General features: G+C 39.9%; 1 protein-coding gene and 1 pseudogene across 3 annotated transcripts in view; one reads left to right on the top strand and one right to left on the bottom strand.

The window, feature by feature from the left end:
• Positions 1–25470, bottom strand: part of DENND5B (DENN domain containing 5B) — a 167600-nt gene that overhangs the window by 49908 nt on the left and 92222 nt on the right. For all 3 annotated transcript variants that reach the window (XM_045829098.1, XM_045829096.1, XM_045829097.1), the window contains 4 exons: positions 12379–12566; positions 6972–7508; positions 4126–4357; positions 141–291 (listed from right to left, as the gene is read on the bottom strand). In XM_045829098.1, coding sequence (XP_045685054.1) covers positions 141–291; positions 4126–4357; positions 6972–7508; positions 12379–12566 — 1108 coding nt within the window. The remainder of the gene's footprint in view (positions 1–140; positions 292–4125; positions 4358–6971; positions 7509–12378; positions 12567–25470) is intronic.
• Positions 24491–25440, top strand: LOC123812526 (annotated as a pseudogene).

Below are 25470 nucleotides of genomic sequence, written 5' to 3'. Positions count from 1 at the left end.
TCAAATGAATTATTTGGTCTTCGGAAAAAGTAATCAGACAGGTATGATGTTTAATGGCCAAGCACTACTCCATTAGAGCTGCAGAGCACTGCACCCCCATTCATTCCTCAACCAACTTCTCAAGTCAAGAATGTGCTTACTTGTTATTTGTTGGTCCTGTTGCCAGAACGTCAGACTGTAACTTCGGAAAGAACCCTTGCTCATATTTGCCTTGACCAATTTTCATATCAAGTAGATGTGGGTGGATTGCAGTGTGATCCATTTTCATCAGCCGCTGCTCAATTGACTGGGCTATAAATTAAATTTATAACAAATTAGAGACATTTCATTGGCAAAGCCTTGAAAAATAACGCTTCCTCTACTCATTCCACCAACAAGGAATTCAATCTTTGACACTCTGAATGGATTTTTTACTAAGGCTCTTCAGAGATCAGCATAATGTAAGTACAAAAAGGTTAATTTTAAGCAAATACCAGATAATTACTTTTCACAATATTTCTGCCTTTCTCAAAAGAAGGGCAGTGGGGTTGAAAAATCTATAATTTAGTATTAAAACAGTTTCCCATAAGTGGGAAATTCAATATTCTTAATGAAAATGTGTTTCTAAGAACAACAGAAAAGTATATGACGGCAAATACTTCCTGTGAGCTGAAAGACAGGTGAGGAGAAGGGAAAAGCAAGCACAGAAACCTTAAACGTATTAACTTTATTTCTTTGTACAAAGACCCCTTAAATATCTGTGGTTCTTTTTGCAAAAACAAAGAATTTGTAAAATAAGAAATTGTGTGAAGTTTATTACTTTTAGTGACAATCACATTCTGATTAGTAGGAGTTATTTAGGAGTGTTTATTAGATCAAGAGGGGTAATGCAGAGAAAAATAAAATAAGCAGGCATTTAGAAAATGTCTAGAGAATAAGAAACTGACCTTTTAAAGAATAAAATAGGACAAAGTTAAAAGACAGGAATTACTCAACATCCCTATTTTTAAGCCACTGAAATTTAGAGGATGTGGCAAAAACCCAAGAAATAGTGAATTATGTCTCTGGTAAAAAAAAATCTGATGTTGAATGTTACTATTAACTGAATTTTCAACAGGAAACTGAGAATACTTGAGACTGAAAACAGGAGAACAAGCAGTGACTGCAGTTGTGTGATACAGAACACACAGTGGGAACTGCTGAGCTCGTGAGTTAAGGGAAGTAAAAAGGCATTTTTATAAATATTTCATCAAATCAGTTTATTTTGCCTCTATGAACACCAGCAGATTGAGTACTGCTAGTTATTCTCCAAACATGGTTTAAAAATAATTTTTTTTGGGGGGGGAAGGGGCCTGTCTATGACACATCCTACTCTTGTCAAAAGAACATGCTCGATACCACCTCATGTGGGATCAGTGCTCCACCCAAACCAGCTGCCTGTGTCTGACGCTGACAGTGCTAGGGAAGCTTTGAGGAAGTCGTAATTACCCTTTGTGACTTAAATTTCTGAGTGCAAAACTGTTCTAATTTTTCTTCATAGGAATTGATCCAAAACTTTTTGAATTTCATTTTATTTTTAATGTGTAACTTGTTATCTTCTCTTGAAACATAATCCATTATGTTCTATGCTGGGGAAAAGGATGCCATGTTTTAATGTGAAATGAGATTTCATTTTCAACAATGCCCCATGGCTCTCCAAAGCCCTATCTACGCTCTCAATGCTTCCTAATATTTATAAAGCACAATTAACAGATGGTTTAGGCAAAATAATGCTTAGATTCATGGCATGGAATTTTCTGAAGTTCCTGCCAATTTTATGTTCCATGAAATACTACAAAATTCCATCTCTATCAATTAGTGCCTTTGTCCTCACAAAGGGAAAAGAGGAAAAGCAGCTTCAGTTTTTCCATTGGATTTAAAATGATAGAGAAATCCATCTGATACTGAGTTATTCTCCTTTAGTTAGGAAGCTTTGTGAAAACAAAAACATAATTCACAGTGACTTACTCTTGGGTTTACAGTTAAAACTGCCCTAGGGAACTTAATACAATGTTACTTTTCAGTGATATGCCACCAGTGAATGCCGAACATTCAGAGATTATTAAATGCCTGCTTTGAGAGGTCATGGGGCTGTTGTTACACTTTTAAGGGTTGGTGCCCATGTTCATTTCTGTGATTGGTGAGGGGAAAGAAAACTCCGCATTACTATCAACTTGTTGCCTTTCTGCACAGAAATCACGAGGTTCTGGTGCCGCAATGTCAACAGCAGATTGCCTCTGCCTAAGGAGGTCACCTGTAAATCGAAATTCTTTTCAGTTGGGGGGGGCCCAAAAGCAAAACAACCAAAGACAAAAACAATAACACAATAAAAACCCAACGTTCACAACAGAACCCCAACCTCTATAGCTATTGTTGGGGGGTAGGGACGATTTTACTGGATAGTAGAAATAACTACACCCTTTGAGGGATAGACAGTTACAGCCATCTGCCTCCTTTTACTTTTTAAAAAAGTCTGATAAGTTCCTGGGAGACTCCTTACCGCTTTAGCTGAATCTCGTATGTGTGAAAACTCTAATGGCACACTTTCTAAAGTATTACGTAAGTTCTATCGTGATAGTGGGAATATTGAATTCCTTGAGAGGCTGAAAGAAACTCTATTTTAATTGTAAGAATTTTCTGGAAGCACACACAGGAATCAGTGCTGAACTCCATTAAAAAATGTGTCAGGAAGGGAGGAATGACATTGGCCCAACAAGGCACTGCACTATTCACGTGGCTGTCAGGGCACTGAGCACCGTGCTGTACACACTGTGACAGGCAGAGACAGTTTCATCCATTCTCCTCTCTCACTCCCCCAGAGACACAGCAGTAACTGCCACTTCCTGAAAGGCTCCCAGGATCTACCCTCAGGACATACAACAGGACGATGTTCCAACCAGTGACCAGAGACCGCTAAGGCTACATAAATGACATTAGTTACATACTTCTTTCCTTAAATACACTACAACTACAGCAGCACAACACCTGTGACTTTGATCTATTTACATAAAGTGAGAAAGGCAAGTAACAGAGTCAGAGCCATTTGCTGCTTCCTTTTTCTCCAGAGGAAATACTGTTTTCAAATAGCCCCTACATTTGAACAGAAAGAAATCAGAGGGGAGGGCACTCAGGTGGTAAATATGTTTGTCTGGCAAAGAAAGAGTTGGGAACCAGGTATGAATGCATAAAATTGTGTGAACTGGTACATTCTACATGTTTACTGAATGCACAGCTAACACCGTAGTCAGGCTTTGGGGGCCAGAAACAGTCACACCGGGTTCACATCACGGCTCCACCATTCACTAGCTACCCAATCCTAAGAAAGCGGCTGGACTGCTCAGTTTTTCTCAACCGTAAAATGAGGACAGCTACAAAACAGAAGTAAATGTGCCTATACCCCACTTCATCATTAAGAGCAAATGCAAAAAGGCATGTAAAACATCTCGTACACTCATGCAGCACATAGTAAATACTCAGTTGAACACTGACTATTAACACGACTGTTTAGTTAATGGACTACTAGAGCGCACTGCCTGATGAGACTGGCCAAAACTCGTAATTATCGGAGGGAAACTGGTGTCCAGGTTGGGAAACCTCTAATTTGAATACAAGAATCCAGAGAAGTAATTCCAATAAATAAAGCTATTATAATTAATGGTACCACTAAACAAATAAATATACTGTCACAGTTATTTAAATTAGGCAGCATCTCAGATTTACTATTTAAATCAATACTTACCTTTCCCTGGATAAAGAGAAAAGAGGCCAGAAGTAAAAAGACAACATAAGCAGCAAGACAGAAATGAACCTTTTTATTCCCCATTAAGGTAATAAAGAGAATAAGACAAAAATCATAGCAACCTTGTAGTTACACTCGTTCAGTTTGTTATTGCTTTTCCTCTTCTAAGAGAACAGGAATGTCAAGTAGGAATGGGATGGGCATGAACTCACAGAAACAGAAGGACAAAAACCTAAAGAAAGCACTATTTCTGGCTATACAGTACCAGGATTAACCATAAAGTGACCATTTCGTGGTTCGTAAGGTCAGCAATGTGCACAAAATAACCATGGCATTTTAGTTCATTGAAAAACGCATGGCAAATGTACCTGCTTCTTTTAAAGTGCTGCACTTCTGATATATAGACGTCCTCAAGGTGGGCGCCCTTACATTGTACAGTCTGATCTTCTCAATCCGAGAGTCAAAGACTCGAAGCAAAGGCTCTTTCTCCTCCCACTGAGACATAATTTTATTATCGATAAAGGTGGCAAACATCTGTGTTTCAATGAAGCGTGAAAGAAAGGGCAGGTATGGCTCAGGCTGGTCAGACAGAAAGGAAGCCTGTAATGAGATTAATTAAAAAGTTGTTAGTGCAAGGAGACGCATCTCGACACTAAATGTTGTATCTGAAAATTATCTGTTGCTAAGGTCTTTCTTTTTTTTAATCTTATAACACACAAGACTGACACTGAAAATTCAAAAATCCTTAAAAATGCCCTTTTCCTTACTTTCTTTTAAATTCGTGGAATTTGGGTCACTTAGTTCTTCAGCACTGATCCTATCTTTTACAACTGATTTACAGTCTGATCCTCGTGACCACTACATAGAACAGAGAGCATCACTAATGAAAGTTGGTGGATCAGTTGCTACAGGATTGTCAGCCCTCTCCACTTAACCATTAAATCTGACCCCATTTCCCAGTGAGCTGTAATTTCTTCTGCTCTATTTTTGGCCTATGCGATATACCTCTAAGTCTTGAGGCAGTGAGGTGGTTAACTGATACAATACTGATACGGATACAATACTATATATATATATATCAACCTTAAAAACAACACGGAGTTTGTCTTTATGGGTAAAATCTTTTTACTCTTCAAGAAGATGTTTCTTCAGGCACCAACACTGAGATTGATGGGTGAGTGTTAATTCAAGATCAAACTCCTTCCAGACCTCTATGGACAGAGTAGTCTGGGCCCTAACCACTATAAAAAGCATTGCCTGAAAACTCACCGGAGGTAAACCGAGTCTTTGGAAAATGTGTACAACACCTTCGTATTACCAGTTGGTCTGCTGCAGACAATGATTTAGTATATTGTAATGTTTTTAATTCAAAATGTTCTTGTGTGTGTGTGTGTGGTTCTTCAGATCTATGTGTCTAGCAATTGTAGTTGCCATTTGGTACTGGCTGAAATTCAGAGGTGAATTACTATTTCAGCTACTGAGCTGGTTCGGCTTTTCCTTCTTTAGAGCAGATGCAGAAGACGAAAGGGAAAGATGGAAGGGTAACTTCCAACATAAGGTTCCTCTCCTTAATACTCAGCAGCTGCTTCCTAGCATGACTTCCACTCTGAAATTTAGGAAGCCTTTTAAAAACTTCCTTACAGAAACCCAGTTACTCAAGTTAAGTGCTTCCATAGTTCAGATGTGTTTACACAAATCCAAATAGCCAGGAAAAGGTTCACAGTAGTCTCTAGAAATCAGTTCACCTCTTTAAAGGGCATTTTACAGATACACATGAAGCTTACTTTTTATAGAGCAAAAATCTTTTTTTTCTAAATGGGCCAAATGCCTCGCTTTTGATATTCAGACCCTTGGGGACTACAAGTTTAAGGTCAGCAAAAACTTGGCTTGCAGGACTAATATGTGATAGACCTGTATATTTTCCTGGTGAAAAATTAGATTACAAGCCTTTTGGAATGCGACATGAAACTTTCATTTCTCAAGGGATTATATAGAAAGATTTCCATTTACAGTCTGAAGCTACATAAAGATTAAAGAGGAAGAGAGTGCCAGTGCTCAATTTAGATAAGAATTTCAATTGCCCCCAGGACAAATCATGAGTGTACACAGTAGTTCCAAGCTGAATAGGAAAATAATGTGGAAAAATGGTCAAGCTTAATGAGAAAGGAACCTAAGAGCATGAGTACATTTGGAGAACTGAAGGTTTCTGAATGTATTAAAGAAGTTTTCTCAAACATAATGTGCACCAGAATTTAACCGTTCAACATAGTTTATATCCTCAACCTGAAAAAAATATGATGAAATCAGAAAATAATCTTTCATACTTCCCACCTGGACAGAATTTTGTAATTAACATTTATTGTCGGGTGCTCCAAGACTGCAGATTAGGCCCCTATAATGGATTAGCCCCTTTAAGGGGTCTTTAACAACACAAAGATACCATTTAGTGAGAAGTCATAATTCATTCTGATAGCAATAGTCATGCCTCAGTCATCAGAGGCAGGGAACTGAATTATACCCTCGTGACTTGAAAGAGTTAACGCCCAATCCCCTAAGTGCTTTTGTCTAGAGGGGAAATCTGTGATGGACATGCCAAGAAAAACTGGTAGAAGAATACTTTATAGTACCCCTTAGGAGCTTCAGCGTCAACAGGACAATCAAAAGCTGGTGCTATTTTCTGTCTTCCTTTCCCCCAAACTGGAACAGAACCTTAGGCTTATAGTCATAAAACCTAATTCATTCATCTCTCTTTTGACCCTAGAATGAGATAAAAATCTGGTTTCTAAAACTAAACTGTTTGTTACCTTTACATGAACAAATTGTGATTTTATTGTATTGAAGACAAATATAAAAATAGGATTAAAAAGAAATAGACCTTATTTAACTAGACTTGATCCTAAAATAAGAGTAAATGAAACTTTTACAAGGTCAGATGGTGTTAACAGATTTGAAAAACCTGTGAAATTTGAGTTTCTCTAATTTTCAAAGTATAGATACTTAAAAATGAGATGATAGGCAATTTAATACACAATTCAATGGCTGGCTTACGAGCTTGCTGGTTTGCTTTCCTGTGAGGTTGTTCTGTCTCGTGTAAAATACGGGTAAAGGTCTTAATGGAAGGGAAAGAGGGGAATCTATGTTTTAAAAAGGTTAACAAAATCAAGTGATATGGCCCACTATGAGCCACAAAAAGGGAAACTACGGTTCTTTTTACTTTGTCAAAGTTCTGCATCTGCTCTCGGTTGGTGAGCCAGGACTCCAAGTCCTGGGCGCTCTGAATCACGAACGCTTCATAGTCTGCAAACATCTGCGTGAAGCGGTTAGCAAACACCTCTCGGAGCTGCACGTTGAGCTGGTAGTCCCTCAGTTCTGCCTCTTCACACTGCAGTTTCAAATCCTTTTCTTTTTCACCCAGAGAGGCAGAGAGGTCCATTTTCTCCACAGTCACACCGGTCCTCTTGGCCAGAGCCTGGAGGCGGGCTATGGTCTCATTGCCCTTCAGTAACTCATACATGCTGATGTTATTAGCGGAGACATTGCCATTCTTCTTGTCATTGACCAGGTCTTTCAGGACCAGATTCTTCAGTTTGGTGGCACTCTCACTGCAATGCAGGCTGCCCTCAGGAGGGATCCCAAACTGAAGGAGAACTTCAGAAAGTTCCTGGATAAAATCCACTTTATTGGGGAACTGTGGAAATTCCTCAGGCAACTCGATACAATGGTTGTCAATATCCACAAAACACAAATTAGCCTGAAAGAGAAAAAAGAAATACAAAGGTTTTAAAATAAAGGAATTTTAAGTTCTAAAATGTTTTTGCCACCTATCATAAACAAAATCACAAATTACACAGCATTTCATGTTAATCTTCTCAAGGTTAAGAATTTTTTATTCTTTAGAAATAAACCTCTGTTGCCACCAGTATTCCCCACATAAGTATTTTACACCATATTTAATGTAAGCGAATAATTTTCTCTGGGTTTCGTTAACTTATAATAATTGAGACATGCTTCTGTTATATCATACATCAATTATGGCAGCCATTAGGCATTCCTAAATGAGTAAAGGTGCACAGGCTGGTCGTACCTTACAAATAAAGGCACTGGGTGAACTTGAACTTTCCATTCCACTGCTCTAACACCATTTGCAATTTAGAAAGAACTGCTAAAATTTAGCAGCTACAGTAATCCCCCAGAAATGGGATGAAACTGGCAAAGAACAATCCGATTCACAGAAAATCCACACATTTTCACTTCATCCAAAATCTGCTTCAACCTCTTGGACAACACAACCACTGCAGATGTCGTTAGACACAGAGCAGCGGGCAGAGGGAGGTGGGAGAGGTGGTGCTTAGAGAGCCATAAATGCCTAACCCTAGGATAATTAGGAGGTGACTCAGGCGAGATTTCTGAGTAGAGGGAAAGAGGAGACAGAAATGAGAGGACATGGTTTTTTGACTTTGCTTATATTGTAGATTTTGAATAAAAAAGATTTTAAAGTATTTTTGAAGTAGACAGGGAAAATTCAAGGGGCCAAGCACCTGCATGAAATTCTGATTATCTCTCAGGTACCTGATTATAGTAGACTCCAAAACAGTATTTCACTTTTACTGTTCAGACCCTCTCAATCTGAACAAGGTTGTCAGGATAAAGGAAGGCTGCTCCCAGACTGGAGGGTGGGGTGTACAAAGGCGAAACCTTCACAGGAAAACTGGCCCTGGCTGCGCTGCTTTAGGGACTGAACACACAGCACGGCGTGGAAGTCAACAAACAGAACAGGAAGCTTCCCCTTGTGTTTCCCCATCTCGCCCCCCACTCCGGGGCCCACACCCCACCCCACCTTCCAGGTGAGCAAGTGGAGAATTCACAATGTTCTCTGATCCTGAAAGCCAAGGAAAGGTGAAAAGAAGAAAGCAAACAGCTGGATCTCCGTTTTTCTTTTCATGTTAGATAGTGATGAACACGAGGTATATCAAAGTTCCAAACTAACTTCAATAAAAACTCAGGCATTCCACCACCCAGAAACAGAGAACGACAATGGTTTCTTCAAGGTTGGTATAACCTTTGACTCCAACCCATTACTTCTGCAGATGAAGCAAGTGAAGCCCAAGAAGGTAGGTGACACCCTGCCACTTGTCTCAGATATGCATCCTCAAAGAGCATGGTGGCTCAAGGGATTTTTCCCCTGCAGTTTTCCTCTTCTCCAATGTCAATAGTTTTCTTTAAATAAAAAGCTGAAGTCACAATTTGTTGAAGACATAGTGCTGCCTACAGCTTTCTTTAAATCCACATCTTTATATATGTTTCTACAGTCTCTTTTAGAAAGCAGCACATATTTAAAAGCTTAAGGGGGCAAAAGTAGGTCACCATAATTCAAATGGATGTTCAATATCTTTAAAAATGAAAGAAAAAAAATCCACTAAGTCGCTAATCTAAATGGTAATTGGCAACTTCCCACCACTAACATTTTGTACAGTCTCCTTCATTAACGTCTTCCCGCCATCCTTTTCTATACTTTGCTTTCTCCTATGGAATAAAACGATGCATCGGGAAATGTTAAAGCTCGTTATGCTATGTAATCACTGCTGAGCTGAAAGTGCGTGGCGAGGTGGGTTCCAGCACCAGCTCACACCCCCTATGTCTGCCCAGAAGAGCCCAATTTGGGGCTTTGATTATCACAAAGGTGAAACAGGAAATATGAACTTGTGGTATAAAAATTTATGGAAGAAAAACCAAAAAGTTGTTTTCTAAAACAAGAACTCCATGCAACAGAGTATTCTGATAAGTCACTTTCTCACTTAACACTTAAATTTTAAATCTATGAGAAGAGCTCAAGAAGTATGAAAAAATACTTGACATCTCAATCAAAGGTTGTTTTAAAACTAAATATTTCTGTACTGTTACTGATCGACAATGCCTAGAAACTTTCATGACATGTAATTACTTCCAATGAAAAGAACAAACATTCCCTCAAGGGGAACAAACTTGAAACTTAATCATCTCTTCTGCCAAGAGGCCTTCCCATGCCCCTATCCCAGAGGCACTCTGATTTCCTTTGTATATATTGTTAGTTCATTCACTAGTTACTAACATTAACTTTTAGCCTGTGTTATTGATAACTGGTAAATTATTTATTCTGAAAAGCAGAAATCACCACTCAAGATCAATCACCAATTGATCTTGATGTCTCCCAATGTATCCTACACACATAGTGTATGAGGCAACTATTTGCTGAAAGAATGGACAAGGCTCAAAGAGACGTTTCCATCGTGAGGAAACGCAGAAGTGCAGGAAGGAGTGGAAGTAGACAGGACTGTGAGGCCAGGGCAGCTCTTCCCCTGCTGGGTGAGGGATCTGGCTTCTCCATGGCAGACGTGAAGTGGGCATAAGTGTAAGCCAGAAGAGAACATTTAAAACATTCCCACAGAATTTCAGGGCGAGATATGGCAAAACCAATTCCTCATTTTTCTCTGGATTTTTTTTGTCCACCATTTACTCTAAAGATGAGCAAGAATGGTCAAAAGTGAGGTGTCACAGTATGCAATTACTCCTCAGGGCTGTGTCTTTCCACATCACTGACTCCACCCCCTGAGAAAACAGCACAACAAATGGCTCCCTGTGTCAATCCTTTGGGAATCATGGGGAAAGTGAGTGGGCAGTTAATTATGAGTCTACGTAGTTACATTAGTCAGCTAACAACTAAAATCATACCTTCTTAAAATAATCATTTCATAAACATCATTTTCACAACTATTCTAAGAAGCCCTGTAACTACCTTAGCTATTATTTTATTTTACAGTTTTCAGACAAAGGGGTGGTGGTAGTGGTGGCGGTGGTGGGGTTACTAGTTGAGTGTATTTAAGTCACTTTTTAAAATGGCTATTTTAATACCTATTTCCTCCAAATTATATGAAGTCGATTACTTCATGTCATTACAAAATGATACCAGAGCAAAGTGATACACTCTTCTTCCAAAAGTCATATACCAATTTATACTTCCTATGCAGAAGCGCTGTTGTTTTCACAGCTGATCAAGTAACTTTCTATTACTCTACTTCATGAATAGGAAGATGGGTAGGTGTATTTATTAAGTAGTATTGACTTCATGAATAAAAATTAGAGAATCACAGACATTACTGTAAGAACTTATGGAATTGTAAAGTTTGTTTTCTTTAGAGTCAGAGGACGCACACAGGCATAGAAACAGAAAAATTTCTTGACTCCAGAAAGATGGTATTTTTAAAACCTTCAACTCTTACTACTCATGCAAAATTGAAAGATATTTGTATATCTAAATAAATAATCTTGTAACATATCATCTGATTAACATACAAATAGACCAGGTACTAAAAAAACTAAAACATGTCACCATTTAAGTCTTTAAAACAAAACGCATTTGGCTACTTTATTTCTTTTTCCTTGAAAATTTAAAGGACCCATGTCTTTGCACTAACAAGAAAACTTCCAAGAGAAAACAGAAAGTGTTCAGGTAACAGAAAAAAAGAGATGTAACAGGGAGGCAAAAGCAGAGAACATGCACAAGCTCAAAAAAGACCAAGAGAGTCTGTATGTGTATTTTATATGATCTGAATCAAGCTATTTTCCCCGGAACAAAAATGTTACTTTTGGCAGGAAAATGTTCATTAGAAATTGTTACAGGAATCATTACTGGGTATAATAGCTGCAGCTTAGTGTGTTATTTTAAATTCACTTATTAAAATTAGACTATGGGGGGAAGTGAAGCACAACATAAAGATTTTATTAAGAAATGTGTTAATTAAACAGCTAATAATATAATGTAATTAACCATTTTATGTTTTTAATAGGCCATGGCAGTCTCAGCAATATTTCATTTGAAAGGCTTAACACTATAATTCTGAGTACCATGAACAACAGCTAGAAACCAGATTCAAAATGCTTTCAAGGATTCCTGTTTATTTTCTTCTTAAACAAGACTTGAAAATACAATACACAGATGGTATAGTAAACTGAAGATGACCTAAAAGTTAGGGGTTAGAATTTTTATCTCTACCTTCTAGACAAGTTGATATTTAGAAAAAGTTGATAACTAGCCTTATGTCTGAAAACAAAGAATATTAAATATCCCCAGCTTGCTGAAAGATGTCACTTTTCATTTGATGGAGGTCAAAAATCAAATTCACCTCAATTAATTAAAGGATCTATGTCTCTGAACCAACAAGATAACTTAGATTAATTTAATAAAAGAGAAAACAAAGAGTGTTCGGATAACAGCAAAAAGAGATATAACAGGGAGGTAAAATCATAATACAATCCTTTTAAAGGATGTTAAAATTGGTCTGCCTCATTTAAGAAACAAAATTTATAATGTGAATGGGGAAAAAGAAATAAAATGTTATTAGAATAATAAAGCAACTAGGTAAGACCAATATTATCTCATCTTCAAGAATTCATGTTCTATTAGTGGCTGTCACAGTCGCCACCAGGAGTCAGGGCCTGCATTCTAAGGCTCAGCGCTGCCCTGGACCTCCTTGGAGATTCAGAACAGAGAGACCCAGTGTGGACAAAGACAGTTCTATCTAAGGAACATACCCTTGACCTAAATCAACACACAGCAAATGTTTCATCATCATTACAACTTTTACCTCTTGAGGAAGTTCTAGTTTAGAACGGTCAGTTCCTTCTTTTGACTGAAGGCCCATCAGATAAGGGACAGGAGCATCAAGAAAATGTAGCAGAGAAGCAGGGAGGATGGGCACATAAACATGCTGCCACTGAAATGGGAACAAGAGGGTGGTGATGCCTTCCGCCACAGTCATCAGGCGTTGGTAATCTGCACAGAACAGGGAAAAACGGAGGGGGAGATTCCAAGTAAAAACATAATCACTGCATTGAGCTTGAAAATACCAATTTCCAAAAAATTCTTGTTCTAATCAATCAAATCTTTATGACCATACAGAAAACGGGCCATTTTTATCCCACCGTAATGAAAGAGTTCAATGGCTTCATTTGAATGCTTTTAAGAGGGTGTGGGCAGGTGGGAAACATCATCATACTCTGCTTCTGAAATCAAGGGTATGTGAATTTACATTCCCTTCGAATGTGGAGGAAACGAGAAGTAATCAAATTGCTCTCCACACTTCTCCCATTAAAAATGTACCAGAATATTTGGTGTACAATCTATACAATTCCCAAATTCAGGGGCTTTTTTTCCCCCTGTATATATGATTATCCTGATTACATCTGTGTTAGCCTTCATTTTACGGGTGTAAGAAACCAGCAGATACATGCTTTCAGAGTCCCATTTTCTTTCTATATTAACCCCCAACTACAGAACTATCAAACCTGGGGACAAGGTGAAAGTTACCAGACAAAGGTTGGGTTTTTTTTTATTGTTTTATTTACATGAACTGATTTATCAAAACTAGAAACTGTCTACAATATTAAAGTACCCTTCCCCTCAGTTTTGAGATACAGTTGATAATGTAACACTGTATTAGTTTTATGTGTACATGACGATTAGATTTATGTGTGCATGTATACATTGCAAAATGATTACCCCAATAGGTTTAGTTAATATCTATCACCTCACCTAATTACAAATGAACTATCCTCTTAAACCTCTCCACCACAGATGCCTTATACAAACATATGTCTGTAATTCCTTAGAGGGAGACGTGTTACAGAATTCAGACCGTTTCTGGTTTTAATTTAGAAAGGTCATATTGTGCATATAGCATGCACATGAATCTAGGGCAGCACCGTGCAATCTAACACATTAATATTTCTGCAGCAAACCATGAGTGTCCCAAGTAGGGCAGGTAACCGAAGAATAAATAGGTTTACTTTGGTTCAGGTGTGGTTTTGCCAATACATGAGTTACAAAAAAGAATGTTTGGTTTTCAGGCTTTTTTTTTTTTTTTGTATTTGAGAATTGAAGAGACAGGATATTGTAGTTGTAGTAGTCTCTCATGGAATTTATTGTGTACAAAAACAGTAAATCTGGGGGAGTAACACTTTGGAGAGTCTTCTTAAAAAGGTTAAGCGTTCATTTGAATGCTTTTAAGAGGGTGTGGATAGGTGGGAAACATCATTATACTCTGCTTCTGAAATCACTGGTATGTGAATTTACATTCCCTTTAAATGTGCAGGAAGCAAGAAGTAATACAATTGCTCTTCATACTTCTCCCGTTAAAAATGTGCTGCAATTTTGCTACTGATCACTTCCTTATTTGACTCATTATTAAGACAAATCTTAAATGAAAATCTGTTTATAGGAATACTTCTAAAAATCAAGTATCAGATGGCCTGAGGTGTGGGTCAGTCACGTGAACTCATGAAGCTGACCCGCTTGCCTGAAGTGGTGATGCGGGAACACAGGAGGCAGAAAGACACACAGACAGACAGACACAGAAAGATGGACACGCTACCCTGTGAAGCTGGGGTGTTAGAAGGGTGGTCAAAGGAAATCAGACAATTAGCTACCTATCACCCTCCTAGTAATTAGGCTGATGTCTGAGCTTAGGAGACAAGGGCTTTACATCACAGGTGTGGGGTTAAGGTTGGGGGGCTGGCGTGAAACCTCTGAAAGCTGTTTAATGTTCTAGGTTTAGAAACTGTGGTAGTCAGAACTAACTGCAGGTCCCTTTTGGCACTCATCCCACGGGCTCTCTCCTCCACTGTGGGCTCCCTATGGGCAGAACAGTATCTTCTAAAAACTTTTTAAAAATTACTTTTCTGCCCTGGCTGGTGTGGCTCAGTAGACGAGCGCTGGACTACAAAGCAGAGGGTTGCTGGTTCAATTTACAGTCAAGGCACATGCCTGGGTTGCAGGCCAGGTTCCCCAGTGTGGGGAGCACAAGAGACAACCACACATTGATGTTTCTCTCCTTCTCTTTCTCCCTCCCTTCCCCTCTGTCTAAAAATAAATAAACAAAATCTTTTTTAAAAAGTTCCTTTCCCGTTCCAGTTGACATTCAAAATTCTATTAGTTTCAGGTGTACAGCAAAGTGGTTAGACACATCTACAACATAAGAAGTGATCCCCTCAATAAGCCTAGTACCCACCTGACATCACACACCGTTATTACAATAGTATTTACTACATTTCCTGTGCTGTACTTTACATCTCGTGACTATTTTGTAGCTGTCAATTTGTACCTCTTAATCCCTTTCCCTTTCCACCCAGCCTCCCCAACCCCCTTCCCAGTCTGACTTCTGTATCTATGGGTTTGTTTTGTCTGTTCGTTTCTGTTTTTTACATTCCACAGGTAAGTGAAATCATATGCTAATTGTCTTATTCTGTCTGACTTATTTCCTTAGCATAATACCCTCTAGGTCCATCATGATGTCACAAATTGTTAAGACTTCATTATTTTTTATGGCTGAAAAACATTCTATTACACACACACACACACACACACACCATTTCTTCTTTACCAATTGTCTAATGATGGACACTTGGGCTGCTTCCATATCTTGGCTATTGTAAATAAAACTGCAATAAACATAGGGATGCATATAAATTTTCAAATTTCTTCAGATAAATATCCAGAAGTGAGACTGCTGGATATGGTAGTTTTGTAAATTTTTTGAGGAATCTCCACATTGTTTTCCACAGTGGCTGCACCAATCAGTGTACGTTCCCACCAGCAGCGCAGGAGGGCTCCCTCTCTCCACATGCTTGCCCACACTGTTTGCTGACTTTTTGTTATGGCCACTCTGACAAGTGTGAGGTGGTAGCTCACTGCAGTGTTGATTTGCATTTTGCAGAGTGGACTTTTTAAATCTTGTTTTGCCCACAAAGCACAGAGCCTAGTTCACAGCTACAGCTGATGAAAATTTACTGACATTTCTGAATGTAACATTTTTCTCCCCTCCCCCAAAAAGAGAGACCTAACAAAACACACACACACACACACACACACACACACACACACACACACACACGAGTAGAAAGGTATACAGATAAGTAACTATAAAAAGGCCAAATCTGGGGAAATGTCCTTAGGATTCTCTCTGTGTATGTCCACTTTAGGCAAGGACAGGAGTCCTTGTAACCATAGCACTCAGTGTACTATTATCTGGCATATAACAGATGCTCAAAAATATTTTTGAATAAATAGGCTTATTTATTCACTTAAGACTGTGTATTTTTGATAATACACAACTCAAATACACTTGATTAGATTTTGTCCACATGAGATTAAAGAAGCACTAATTTCTCAGTAGGAGAAAACGGTAGCTCCTCAGACAAGAGGCTATACACTCAAAATTCACCTTTCCTGAATATTCATATATTCAGTTAATTATGTGCAGGCCCAGGCACAATATAAAGGAAATTCAAACATTCATTTACTAAGCTGCAGATACTGTGTATTATACAGAGAACTGTTACTAAGTGATTCATTCTAACTATGTATAAGGAGATTTTATAGGGATCAGGACTATTGTTTAGAAACAATGAACACATTTTAACATTTTTCTTCCTGCATATTAAAACTGTAAAGATTTTAAAGGTGAAACACAATGCAGGCTTCCTAAGGCCTCTGAAGAGAGTGGGAAAGGCTCTCAGGAAGCTTCCACAGCTTTTTGGAAGTGACGAGAGGATGAAAACGCAACTGTCTCCCCATCAGGGAGACGCAGTTCACGTGTCCCTCCTGAAGTGTGAGAACAGACTCACTGGAGAGTGAGAGAAAGGAAAACGTAACTGTATTCACTCCATGTAAGTATTTTATGAGTTGACTGCATTCAGCAAGTACAGTATGTCCTTATATAGATGGACTACCATAAAAATAACTTGACCATTCTTATCTATACTTGCTAACTTTTAAAAATTATTAGTAGTATTACTCTGGGCTTCTACGGAGTTTTGTTGTCATAAACATAGTTATAGAAATAAACTATTATCAGTTTTTTGGGAGGTACTGTTAATTAAAAATTAGTATTCTATGACAATCACTTCCTTAATAAAAGGTTAGTGTGTGTGACTCAGCTAGCTTCTTAAAAAACAAACAAACCTAAAATCGAGGTTTTGTAAAAGAATTGTATTTTTTACAATAATAAATGGGAGGAACAAACTACTTAACAATCCTTAAGTAATTTAAAGTAGAGGAACAGTCATATTCTACCTTACCTATCTCAAACTTCTAAATACCTTTTTTTTTTTTTTTTAAGGAAAAGGAGTGAGAATATTCATTTAGTTAAGATATACTTAGTTTTCTGGTCAAGATGGCAGCACAGGTAAATACGGTACTTGCATTTTCTCACAGTCACATCGAAATTACAACTAAGCTACAGAATAACCATCATTCAGAACTGCCTGAAATCTGGCTGAACGGAAGTCCTCCAACTAGGGATTTAAAGAAGTCACACTGAGACTGATAGAAGGGGTGGAGATGCAGAATGGGATGGTCCCAAACCCATGTGTGGAGGATAAAAATCGGCAGGGATATCTCAGCTGCAGAAAGTCCCCTCTGGTGACTGAGGGTTCCAAGCCCCACATTACACCTTCCAGCCCAAGATTCCAGTGCCACCAAGTCCCTATAACTAACTTCTGGTTGTAAAAACTAGCAGGGATTGTAGCTGAGCAAGGAGGGCTCATGGAATCCCAGGCAGTTCCTCATAAAAGGCCTATCCACGGACTTACAGACTCATTCTTTCTGAGCTCCAGTGCTGGGGCAGCAGCTTGAAAAGCACCAGGGACATTTGGGGAGTAAGTGAATTGTTTGACCCCAGGGCAAGAGCTGTAGGGGCAGCTTTCTCCCAGAAAGAACTGCTGGCAGAGGCCAGTGTTCCTTTGCCGAGCCCTTGCCCCACAGAGCCAGCAGGAGGGCACAGTATCTGAGTCTCTACCAATCTAGCCAAGGTTCTGCCCTGTTGATTCCCCAAGACCCCACCCTACGCAACTTTCAGGCCCACCGAGGCTGTTCCCAGTGGCTTTTCCATATGAATGGCCTGTCTTGGCTCAAGCTGCGGACTTTCCTAAAATCTCTTAAATAAGCAGCATCTGGTTCAGTCTGCCCCATATCTCCTGCTAAGTGGCCCCAAGCCTGGCACTAGTGGCAGCTGGCCTTGATTCACAGCTTGGCCTCTCCTGGGCACCTGTAAGCTCAGCACACATAGCAGCCACCTGCAGATTGTTTTGTAGCTCATGTCTGGAAGTCCCAAGCAAAACACAGGCAGTGGATAACCTTGGCCTACACCTCCTGGGACTCCCCAGAGCCAGCGCACCTGGCAGACAGCTTCAGACCACACTGAAGCACCACCCAACCATCGTCACAAGCAACATGCTCAAGGGGCAGGCTCAGCATGCACCAGAGCCCTGCTGAAGTGTCCTCCTCCATTGGTGAGCCCCTACACTGCCAATCCTCCACAGTGATCCCAGTCCTTGAAGCCCATGGAACGGGGGTTAAATCACTCCCATTGACATGCTGACAGCAATCAAAGCTCAACTACAACAGGAGGAGGTACACAGTCCACACGGAGTGGATGCTGGTTTGCACTTGGATTGCCCAGTTTGGGTAAATGGGGAGGCTGTGCCAACAGACCCTATAGGACACCTACTACAGTAGGCCACTCTACCAAGCCCGGGTCACACAACCACGGTACCTAATACACAGAAACCACATAGGGTAAAAGCAAAAATTAAGAGAGAACAGGTCTCCAGTGAAAGAAGAAAAATAACTAAATGAAATGAAGGTAAACAAATTAAGAGATACAGAGTTCAAAACAATGGTTATAAGGACGCTCAAGAACTTAGAATTTCAAGAGCACTAAAGCAGATATGAAAACTATAAAAAAGAATCATTCAGAAATGAAAGATACACTACCTAAAATGAAGAGTAATTTATAGGAAATCAACAGCAGTGAAGATGAAGCCTAGACTCAAATCAGTGACTTGGAAGATAAGGAAAAGAAACACCCAATCAAAATAGTAAAAAGAATCCAGAAATATGAGGATGATGCAAGAAGCCTCTGGGACAACTTCAAACAAAAAATTTGCATACAAATGTTTGTATACAAACATACAAACACCTTGGGGGTACTGGGAAGAAAAGAAAGAAAGCAAGAAACTGAAAACCTATTTTAAAAAGTAATTACAGAAAACTTCCCCAACCTGGTGAAGAAATCAGACATACGAATCCAGGAAATGCAGAGTCCCAAATGAGATGAACCCAAAGAGGCCCACACCAAGACACATCACAATTAAAATTCAAAAGGTTGAAGACAAAGAGAGAATCTTTTTTTTAAAGGTTTTATTTATTTATTTTTAGAGAGGGAAGGGAGGGAGATAGAGAGAGAGAAACATCAATGTGCGGTTGCTGGGGGTTATGGCCTGCAACCCAGGCATGTACCCTGGCTGGGAATCAAACCTGCAACACTTTCGTTCGCAGCCCATGCTCAATCCACTGAGCTACGCCAGCCAGGGCTACAAAGAGAGAATCTTAAAAGCAGCAAAAGAAAAGTAGTTACCTACAGGGGAGTTCCAATAAGACTATCAGCTGATCTTTCAACAGAAACTTTGCAGGCCAGAAGAGATTGGCAAGACAGTCGAAGAGATGAAGAGCAAGTATCTGTTGGGAACTGCCCTGGTTTCAGAAGCTGTAACCCCTTGTGTAAGGCTGAATAAAAGGACCTTGGGACCATAAGCCACTAAGGAGACAAAGCTTATCTCTCTGGCAGGGGCATGGCCCCTACCCCATTTTACTTCACCCTGCTTGGCCCTGGGTGGATGACTGGTTAGCCAATGATGGGTAAGATTCCTAAAAGGATGGATGACCTAAGACAGGCACGGTCATGAAGGGGCCCTCAGGGAAGGACTTGGGGGGCTATAGAAAAAGGAGGTGGTGGACCCTCACCCCTCAGCTTTGACAAAGCTTGAGTCCTCATTCTGTCTGTAAGAAGTCTCCTAATCTCTTGGCTGCCTTTCTTCCCCTGCCTGACTTAAGCCTGAAACAATGCTGGAGGTGGGTGTGGCCCTGTGCTGGAAAGGGTGGGTTCCCCAGGGCCATCAGGCCTAACAATGAATGCATAAAATCCTCTGAAACCTATTTTGCTAAGAATACCCTCAATTTAAATGATAAGGGTGCAAGCACAGAATGAGTTTATTTCCCCAAAGTTTTATGGCCCTTTAGCTATCGGACCCTGACTCAGAATAAGCCCTCAGAGTTCTTTGAATGTTATCTATTGTTTGATCCTTACTGCCTGACAATGATTGATGAGCTTTACTTGTATTCCTATGCAAATTAAACCCAATAAAAGCCCAATGAGGAACAGGCTCCTGGCCCTTCTCCTTTGAGAGATCGGCCACCTTTCCTTCCCAAGCAGAGCATGTCTTAGTGGACTTATTCTCATTCGTGGTGCCCGCAGAGCTCCCCCCACAAGGATCTACAACCTAGATTACTATACCCAGCAAAGGTATCATTTAGAATTGAAGGACAGATAAAGAGAGTCCCAGACAAGAAAAAGCTAAAGTAGTTCAACACCAAACCAGTATTACATGAAATGTTAAAGGGTCTTATTTAAGGAAAAGAAAGAAAAAATAAAAAATATGAATAATGGCAAGTAGAAATCTATCAACAATTGAATCCGAAAAATGAAATAAATGAACAAGCAGAACATAAACAGTCTCATAGATACAGAGAACATGGTGACAGTTGCCAGGTGGGAGGGGGCTTGGAGGGATGGGTGAACAAGATGACGGAATTAAGAAGTACAAACTGATAAAAACAGAACAGTTATGGGGGTGTAAAGTACACCATAGGGAATATAATCAATAACATTCTAATAACTATGTATGGTGTCAGATGGGTGCAGGATTTATTGGGATGATCACTTAGTAAGTTATATAATGTTTCATCAATGGGTGTACCTCTGAAACTGATATAATATTGTATGTTAACTAATTGAAAAATAAAAAATGACTTAAAATAAGATAAACTTAGTAATCATTCATTCTGTCAATGCTCTTCAGTCAAAAATCCCAAGAACACACCTGTATTTGAATAGCTGGGTTTATCACTCATTGCAGAGAGGAAGAATGCACAGCCTGAGGAAGTATGAGATGTCTTAGTAAGAGGGTTTAGAGAGACTCTATTACAGGATTTGGGCTTTGTTGGATAATTTTGGCCAGGCATAAGGAAGTAGAGACCTGCTTTGAACTGGATGCTGTCAGAAACCCAGGCAATTCTATCACTGGGTATCTCAATAAAGGTTATCTGCAGGAAGGGCAGACTGAAGTGGGGTAAAGTTGTGACTGGTAAGGAAGGGAAGCAGCAGTTACTAACTTAGCGAGAGAGGAGGATGTCTGGTATTTTGTGTGCTGCACAGTGACCAACCACGCTTGAAGTGGATGTGCTTGAGGGACTGTTTATATTCTGTAGCTGTCATGTGACCGGTTTGCAGTAACAGTGAGATGTAGCTGTGAGAGCTAAATCAGCTCCTGGTTGTCAGGGGCTGCTTTTTTTTATTTCTTTCTCGATTATAAGTCAGACACAGGTGAAAGGCTTGGGGTTTGAAGCAGTCAGCTCCTGTGCCAGTGATCTATTCATTGCCTCTCAGCTCCAAATATACTCAGCACACGATGTGGGACAATGGACTGGACTATAAGCACTTCTGCAGGGAGCACAACATCAAGCTTCAGCAGTAGAGAGCACTGGAGAGAGAGTGCAGGAGGAATGGGCTTCTCACTTCAGGTGTGCAGTGCTTTGTTTGTTCTTGCTCGTGTTGCACGGTTGATCAGTAGTGCGGATATGTGAAGACATCTGGTGGTACACTTTCCCAGCCACATGCCTGGGGTAAGCAGTCTCAGTGATGGGCCAGTGGTCATCTTCACATGACTCTCCTAACACAGGTACTGTTGCACACTCAGCTCTCACACTCACACTGGTGCCCTGACAACTTCTGTATGCCTATCTATTCACCACCCACAGCTCCCCTGTGCCTTCGAGGTCTGTCTTCTACTGGCCTGGCGACTGAGGACTAGCTCAGGCCCCAGCAACCCACCGACCGTCTCCACCATCCAGTGACCTGCAGTCACACCTCCTTCAGTGAGGAATGACCCTCAGTCTTGGGAAGTGGGGCCCCCACTCCAACTTCGTCCTTCCTAGGGTATCCTTTAGAGTTTCCTTCATGTCTTTACAATTACTTTCCTAGTGTAGCTTAGTAACTCTTCATACTACACTCCGTTGTTTAAATTATTGTGTAGTTTAGTCTGTCTCCTGACTGGACCTAGGCTGAAAGGCAGAGGGTTTTAAGAGTCAGATCAAACCTGTAACAGCTTAGCTACCGTATTTACAGTTGATGGAAAAAATATTCAATCTCATAGAAAACACAAATTCTTAAATAATGGAAACTAGCACCCTGGGCTATTTGCTTGCTTTGACAAGGGAAAACCTACACATGGGAAGTAAAAGTCAATTTTTCCTTCTCCTACTAGACACTGCAACACTGAAAGGCTGATACATAGGGCTTATTTTTCTTTCACCACAGATAGAGATCTTCTTGTATAAAGCTAGAACCCAAAGAGGGTAAAAATCTCAAGGAAAAGAGATCAAGAAAGGAAAAAAAGAACTTTACCACCAAGGAAAGCTGTCTGTCCTGCTCTAACTGTGGGAAGAAAAGGGAAAAAAAGCCTCTCTGAGAATTCCTGTTTCCTGGGATTTGATCTGTCATTCCTTGGTCAGCTATCTTTCAAGTAAGTCTGGAGCCCAAACTCATGCTACCTGTGTGGCCCAAGGAAACATTGAGTCGAGTATTCTGACTTCAAGTGACGCCGTGTCGCCGGTGAACTCAGCTGCCTGGGGAAAGAAAACATAAAGCCTTCACGGCGGAACAGATCCCTGAGACACAGCCAACCAGATACTGAAAATTACCCGAGACAGAATATAAAATATGTATGTTTTATGTTTAAGGAAATTAAAGGAAAAATTAAGGAGCAAAACTGTTAACAGGGCCACTGAAATTAAAATGTTGAAGGAAGGGTTAGCTACAAATTAGACACAGGTAACAAAGAGAATGGGAGACAGATACGGAGAAATCTCCCCAAACGCAGCACAGAGACAGGGACGGAAGAACAGGCTGAGAGAAGCAGGAGACTGAGTAAGATTTACACGCTTAATTTCTCTTTCAGAAAGATTTTTTTAAAAAGAAGAATAGAAGTAGTATTTTAAAAAAATGGTTGGGTATTTTCCAAAACTGGTAAAAGGAGTTAGATTTTTAAAAATGCAATGACTCACAAGCAGGACAAATAAAGAAATCCTCGTCTAGATAAATCACAGTCAAAATACAGGACACCAAAGACAAACAGAAAATCATATATACAACCAGAGTGAAAAGACAAATATTTGGCTAAGGAATGACAGATAGAGTTATTGTGATAGATGATTTCTCAGCAGCGAAACTGAAAACTGGAAGATTGTAGAATATTATTCTCCAAGTGCTAGGAGAAAAAACTAACCTAGAATTTAATACACAATAAAACCATCTTTCAAAAATAAGGACAGAGCCCCAGCTGGTAGGCTCAGTGGACTAAGTGCTGGCCTGAGAACCAAAGGGCTGCCAGTTCGATTCCCAGACAGGGCACATGCCTGGATTGCATGGGCCAGGTACCCAGCTGGAGGCACATGAGAGGCAACCACACATTGATATTTCTCTCTCTCTCTCTCTTTCTCCCTCCCTTCCCCTCTCTGAAAATAAATAAAATCTTTAAAAAAATTAAAAAATACGGACAAAATAAACACAATTTCAGATGAACAAAATCTAATAGAGAATGCCATCTCACTTAAGAACTTCTAAGAATAAACTTTAGAAAGAAGACTGATCGCAGAAGAAATACCTACAATATGAAATGTTAATTATCCAATAATTACAATGATGGGTGAATTTTAACAAAATGAAGTATATAAAATAAAATGTCTAAGTTGAGGGATTATCAAAATCCTGAACATAAGCTTTCTATAGTATCTGTATTTTACAGATTCTGGTTAATATAAGACTAACATGAGATGATATGTTAATATCTCAAAATTTACCACTAAGAAAAGAAACTGAGCACATAACATCTACACTAACTAAAAGCTGCAATGATAAAAAAAAAAAGCATTTCAATTATCTCAAAGACAGGAAAACGAAAAAAGGAGAAAAGCAGGACAAACAGTTAAAATAAATCAAAATTAAAATTTTATAACTGAGTAGTGGAAAATCAGGTACTAAGACTTGTGGAGTGAAGCTAACAAAAAACTCAAATGACTAAGATGCTAAGTTTAGGCAGTGTATGTGTAAAGTAATATGCCCAAAGGAAGTAGGAAACGAAACCAGAAATTAATAAACAGAAAACAAAGGTACAATAGAAAGTACCATCAAAGGTAAAAGTTATTTAAAAAGAGAACATGGCTGACACCCTTTAGGTAAGAAAAATCAAGGGGAAAAGAAAGCAGTAATAAGCAGTATTAGGAATGAAAAGGGGGATTAAACTACAGACATAGCAGAGATTAAGAAGATCAGGATATATTAAAACTTTATGTCAATAAACTGAAAGTTTAAGTTCCTATATATGGTGTGTGGGGGGAACTTATTGCGATCATTTTGCAGTGCATAAAATTATCTTAGGCTATACACCTGACACTAATATGTTATATGTCAATTATACCTCAGTAAAAATAAATTAAAACTTATAAAACAAGTCTGCACTTTGGCAGCCCCAGAGCTGTCAGGTGCTGGGGGGAACAGGGCAGCGTGGGGTCCCAGTCCCTGTGCTATGCGGCAGCTACAGCCACAGGTAAGTTAAGAGCCCTGTGCTCTTCAGCTTCTCCCGGTCGTCCTGTCCTGCAGCCCTCGTCGGTGCCCCACAGCACCTGCTAGGAGCTGCTCACCCAGAAGTTCCTCGGCCTGTACGGGGACCAGCCAACCTGCCCGAAAATTCGTGGGGCAGCTACTCTCTTGCTGAAAAGTGGGGCAAGTCTTTGGGCCTGCCCAAGGGTTTCACAGTGAGCAAGCAGGGCAAGGCGCACCTTGCTGCTGCAGATCCGGCTCACTCCCCTGGGAAATCTTACATCTTCAAGCACTGTGTTTCTCTGCTGTGACATGCAGGAAAGGTTCAGACCAACCATCGAGTATTCGGGGGAAATTATTATTGTGAAACAAAGATTGTTACAAGGGGCTCAGATTTTAGGAATTCCAGTGATTGTAACGGAACAGTATCCTAAAGGTCTTGGAAGCACCATTCAAGAAATTGTTTTGACAGGTGTAAAACTGGTACTAACAAAGACCAAATTTTCAGTGGTATTACCAGAAGTAGCAGTGGCATTAGCAGAGATTCCTGAGTCAGGGGTGTTGTGTTATTTGAAAGAGAAACACCCAACAAACACTCTGGAGCTAGCAGTCCAAGGTATTGAGGTTCATACTGTTGCTGCCATCCACCTCATCCAGAAGCACTGTGGACAAGACAAGGCGTTTGCTCTCCGGCATCTTGCTCAAACCGGGATCACAGTGACTACTAGCAAGGTTGTTCTGCTACAGCTGAGGGCTGATAAACACCATCCAAAATTCAAGGAAATTCAGAACCTAGTTAAGGTGAGTGCTACAGAGTTGGATCTGCTCTCCAAAGTACAGACATCTGCAGGACTGGTGTCCTGGGTTTCGGGCCAGGTCCCCAGCTGGGGGCGTGGGAGATGCAACGAACGGGTTGATGTATCTCTTGCACATTGATGTTTCTCTCTCTTTCTCCCTCCCTTCCCC

The sequence above is a fragment of the Phyllostomus hastatus genome, unplaced genomic scaffold (genome assembly GCF_019186645.2).
Source record: "Phyllostomus hastatus isolate PE091 unplaced genomic scaffold, TTU_PhHast_1.1 phas_scaffold_93, whole genome shotgun sequence".
NCBI lineage: Eukaryota > Metazoa > Chordata > Mammalia > Chiroptera > Phyllostomidae > Phyllostomus > Phyllostomus hastatus.
This window is presented reverse-complemented; position numbering and strand designations above follow the sequence as displayed.